Consider the following 4,253-nt stretch of genomic DNA (forward strand, 5'->3'; position numbering starts at 1 on the left):
ATTAAATCTTGCCTATAAATCTGTAGACAGTCTTACCTCAGACTACCTCTCTTTCCAATGAAAAGATAACTGGCTGTATGACTTGATAGTCTGTCTTTGATTGGATATATATTTACCACTATTTTTCAGGGCCACCCCTGAGTATTGATTCAGTGCACCTAGAGTCCACTTTTTGGTCTCCTAAATTACCAAATTGACCCATATATGGACCAAGATTAACCTTTTTCTTTTTCTCTCAACAGGTTGTAAAGGACTCTGTGCAACCATATGTTTGAGCTGAGGTGCAACAGTGATGAGGACTTTGGGGTCTAGGATCTTTTATCATACAGCTTGCTTGCACCCTTTGGGCTATTCATGCCTAAGCCTTCATGTACAACTTCCATCTTTTTATAAATTACTGTTGGTCCCTTAGTTGTGGGCATGTGGTCATTTGTCACAAGGACAAGTGACCCAATGTGAGGCCACAAATACATATTTTTTAAAATTTTCTATAACCCTCTGGTGTATACAAACAATAGAATAGTATTAAGCCTGAAATGGGAATTAAATTTTGACACATGCTACAACATAGATGAACCTTGAAGACATTATGCTAAAATAAGCCAGAGACAAAAGACAAAGAGCATATGATTTCACTTTTATGATTGCACTCATAGTAGTAAAAAATCTTAGAAAGAGTAAGACGGTGGTAACCAGGAGGTTGGAGGAGGGACAAATTGGGAATCACTGTTAAATGGTTACATAATTTTAATTTGAGAAGATGAAGTAGTACTGGGTAGGGATAGTAATAATGATTCCACAAAAATACAAATATATTTATTATCAGTGAACTATACACATAAAATATTAAAAATGGTTTCATGTTATAGATATTATTTACCTCATTAAAAATATGTATTTTAAATACAAAAAAAGTTAAAATATTCCTGTTTTCATCTCTTTTGGTTACTTAATTAAATAGCTGTATGACACCATACGGGAGGTCTGGGCAAATCATTTCCATTACAGGCTTCCTGTGACATTGCTGGATCTTTCTTGTTGGGGACCAGGACTGACTTACAGTCCATTGATTTTGAAGATATGGGCTTATTTATTTTATTATATGCATAGAGTTATACAATTCTTACTTGGGTTTAAGGATGTTATTTTTATTTAAGTATCTCCGAGGATCTCTCTGGTCAACTTGCTTAGCTGCCACTCCCACCTCTTCACGCATTATGATAATTGTAGACACTGTCTTCTGGTGGTCAAGAACTGCCACCTGATCACAAATATTTTCAGATTCCATTATTTTCATTGTTATTAAAGAGCTCTCTATTCTAAGTTAGTTACATAGTTTGGTCATGTAATCCTTGTAAAACAGCAATGAGGTAAGAACTGGTGTCCCCATGTTATGGCTGAGGACACTGAGGCACAGAGAGTTTATATGGCATTTGTATAATACAGTAAAGATATTATTAGTTAAGAGTACATCCTTGACAAATGCCCTGATAAATACTCATCGGGATCATTATGAACAAAAATAAAGAAATGTAAAATGCATGATATCTCAGATGGAAATTTCATTCCCTTTTAAAAAAATGTAATACATATGGATCTATTTGCATCATTGTTGATACCTGATATTCAGGATATAATTTTAAGATAAATGCTAAGACTCATTTCTGTGAAACAAAGAAGGCCAGAAGGTATTCGGCTAGATTTACTTTTTTCTTTAAACAGCTTTGTTTTACTAAGTAAAACCTTTGACTTTCAAGTGACAACAGAGCTTTAAAATGCTTTAAAGTGGTTATGAAGAGCAAGAAAGCAACTTCCCCAATTGACTCATAAGACCTTACCCACGGATGTAATCTCATTTGTGGTTCACCTTGCTGCTTGTTGTTGTGCTTTTATAGTCTAAAATCCCATAAAACAGAACCTCAGAAAACAAATGACAGATTTACTTAAATATAAATGAGTGAGTAGTTATGATATCAACCAGATATGCTTAACGATATGTCTGGAGAGGCAAGTATCAAACAGGTCAAAGGGACTATTCATTCTATATAACAGATAAATTTTATATCTATCTATATATAGATAGAATATATAATATATAACAATATATGTAAATATACCTTTACCCTTTGAAACAAAACCTCAATATTTATTTATTTTTATATGTAATGACTGTAGTAATCAGTTTATTATACAGATTAATCATTCTTGAATGTACAAGCTCCAGAGGAGCAATTGGGTCTTTAAATATACACAAGTATTTCCATCAAATTAATTTTCACCATTATGTCCAAATAGACCTAAGCAGTTAAAAACATAAGAAAAATAAGAGCTATTAGCTGTGTATTAACTGAGAAACCACATACAAACCAAAGAATATGGAAGAGAGAAAGAAGGGCTGAAAGGCCAAAGGTTGAAGGGGTAGGGAAATGTAAAAGAGTTGGGAACAAAGCCCGTCACACTTGATGTACTAATAGCTCCAATCCATTTAAATGTTGACCAGTTAAACTTAGACCTTAAAATGCAGGATGTGGATAGAATTTCATCTGGTTGGTCATAACTTTCACCTAAGACGTAGCTCCTTCGGAATAAAATGAATACAGACACAGCTTCATGTTCTTCACCTTGCTTTTCATAACTCTTTTGAGTTTAAATGGATTCCACTTAAAAATAATATCCTACAGGGGAGTGGAGCCTTTTCTTTCCCATCCAAGCACACACCATACCCACCAACCCCCTCACACTTTACTGTTATCCAAATTTAAGTCAATAAGAAAAGCTTTTAGTCTCACACCTAGGTAATGCCTGCAGATCTGGCTGGTCACACACACACTTCTCTGCTAGGAGGCAATGTTGGTGCAGAAGTACAGTATTTCTAGTTTGTTGTTCCAAGTATGTACAACACGCAGCACTGCTGTATCAGGTAAACATGTGCACACGGGAAGATGAGGCGTGAGCTCATAGAAAGCAGTCAAATGGAAATCAAAAGGACTTTCTCTTTCAGAGTTCCCCTATCTTTATTTGTAGAGGTTACTTCCTCTTTCATAGTTCCCCTATCTTTATTTGTAGAGGTTATCCAATAATTTCTTTAATTACATCGCATACTTCTGAGTCCATTCCCGAGCTATTCTGTTGTACTTTTCTCTATCTGTTTTGTAGATCCGAGCAATCTCAGGCACTAAAGGATCATCTGGATTGGGATCACACAACAGAGAACAGATGGACAAGAGTACTTTTGAAATAGTGCTGGAGGCCGGGCGCGGTGGCTCACGCCTGTAATCCCAGCACTTTGGGAGACCGAGGAGGGCAAGGTCAGGAGATTGTGACCATCCTGGTTAACACGGTGAAAACCCCGTCTCTACTAAAAATACAAAAAAATTAGCCTGGCGTGGTGGCAGGCGCCTGTAGTCCCAGCTACTCGGGAGGCTGAGGCAGGAGAATGGCGTGAACCCGGGAGGCGGAGCTTGCAGTGAGCCGAGATCCGGCCACTGCACTCCAGCCTGCAGCCTGGGCGACAGAGCGAGACTCCGTCTCAAAAACAAAGAAACAAACAAACAAACAAAAAACAGTGCTGGAGACCACTGTGACCGTAGAATATCAAGACAAATGCTGCCATTACTGTTAATATTTGGATGATAAATTCTTGTAAATGCAACCTTAGGTGGTTTGAAGGGGTAATCTGTTGGGAAATGAATTGTCAAGAAAAATACTCCACCCTGATAGGGACTGTCATTTGGCCCCATTATTGTAACTTGCCAGTGGAACATATCTTCTCCAACAAGACTTGCTGAACACTGTGCTGGAAGGTCCCATGCCAGATCATTCAATTCCTTGTGGATTCTCTTCAGAGCCATGGTGGGAGGCGGGTGGCGGCGGCGGCCCTCGGGGCGGGTAAGGGGGCGAAGAAGGGACAGCCAAAGGGCTAGGGAGCCTGAGGCCGGAGAAGACGGAGAGTTGAGAAAAGCGGATCTGGCGGGATGGGCTGAGGGCCGGGGCCCACTCAGCTCCTGCACCTGCCGCAGCGGTCCAATAGTTATTTTTACACACACACACACACACACACACACACACACACACACACATACACACACACACACATATCAGTGTATGACAGTTTGTTTCTATAATAGTATAGAAACATTATAAATAATAAATTGAAGACATCTGTGTATGTGAGAATAATGTGGTCAAAGGACAATTAAGATAATACAATTTTATTTTAGTGAGATTATAAGGAAAATTAATTTGAGATGTAT

General features: G+C 38.3%; 1 protein-coding gene across 1 annotated transcript; it reads right to left on the reverse strand.

Moving 5' to 3' along the window:
• Nucleotides 1-3,034: 3,034 nt before the first annotated feature.
• On the reverse strand, nucleotides 3,035-3,931 carry LOC144340971 (ubiquitin-conjugating enzyme E2 D2-like). Its single transcript, XM_078002612.1, has 2 exons — nucleotides 3,565-3,931; nucleotides 3,035-3,243 (listed from the first exon to the last, which is right to left on the reverse strand). Exons 1-2 carry the CDS (start codon nucleotides 3,849-3,851, stop codon nucleotides 3,090-3,092), a joined length of 441 nt encoding a protein of 146 aa, XP_077858738.1. The 5' UTR covers nucleotides 3,852-3,931; the 3' UTR covers nucleotides 3,035-3,089.
• Between the last annotated feature and the right edge of the window lie 322 nt (nucleotides 3,932-4,253).

The sequence above is a fragment of the Macaca mulatta genome, chromosome 5, assembly GCF_049350105.2.
Source record: "Macaca mulatta isolate MMU2019108-1 chromosome 5, T2T-MMU8v2.0, whole genome shotgun sequence".
Lineage (NCBI taxonomy): Eukaryota > Metazoa > Chordata > Mammalia > Primates > Cercopithecidae > Macaca > Macaca mulatta.

Coding starts and splice junctions, on each gene's coding strand:
- LOC144340971 (XM_078002612.1), bottom strand. CDS start 3,851: ATGGCTCTGAAGAGAATCCACAAGGAATTGAATGATCTGGCATGGGAC. Junction 3,244..3,564: donor TCACAGTGGTCTCCAGCACT/GTTTTTTGTTTG, acceptor CCCGGCCTCCAG/CACTATTTCAAAAGTACTCT.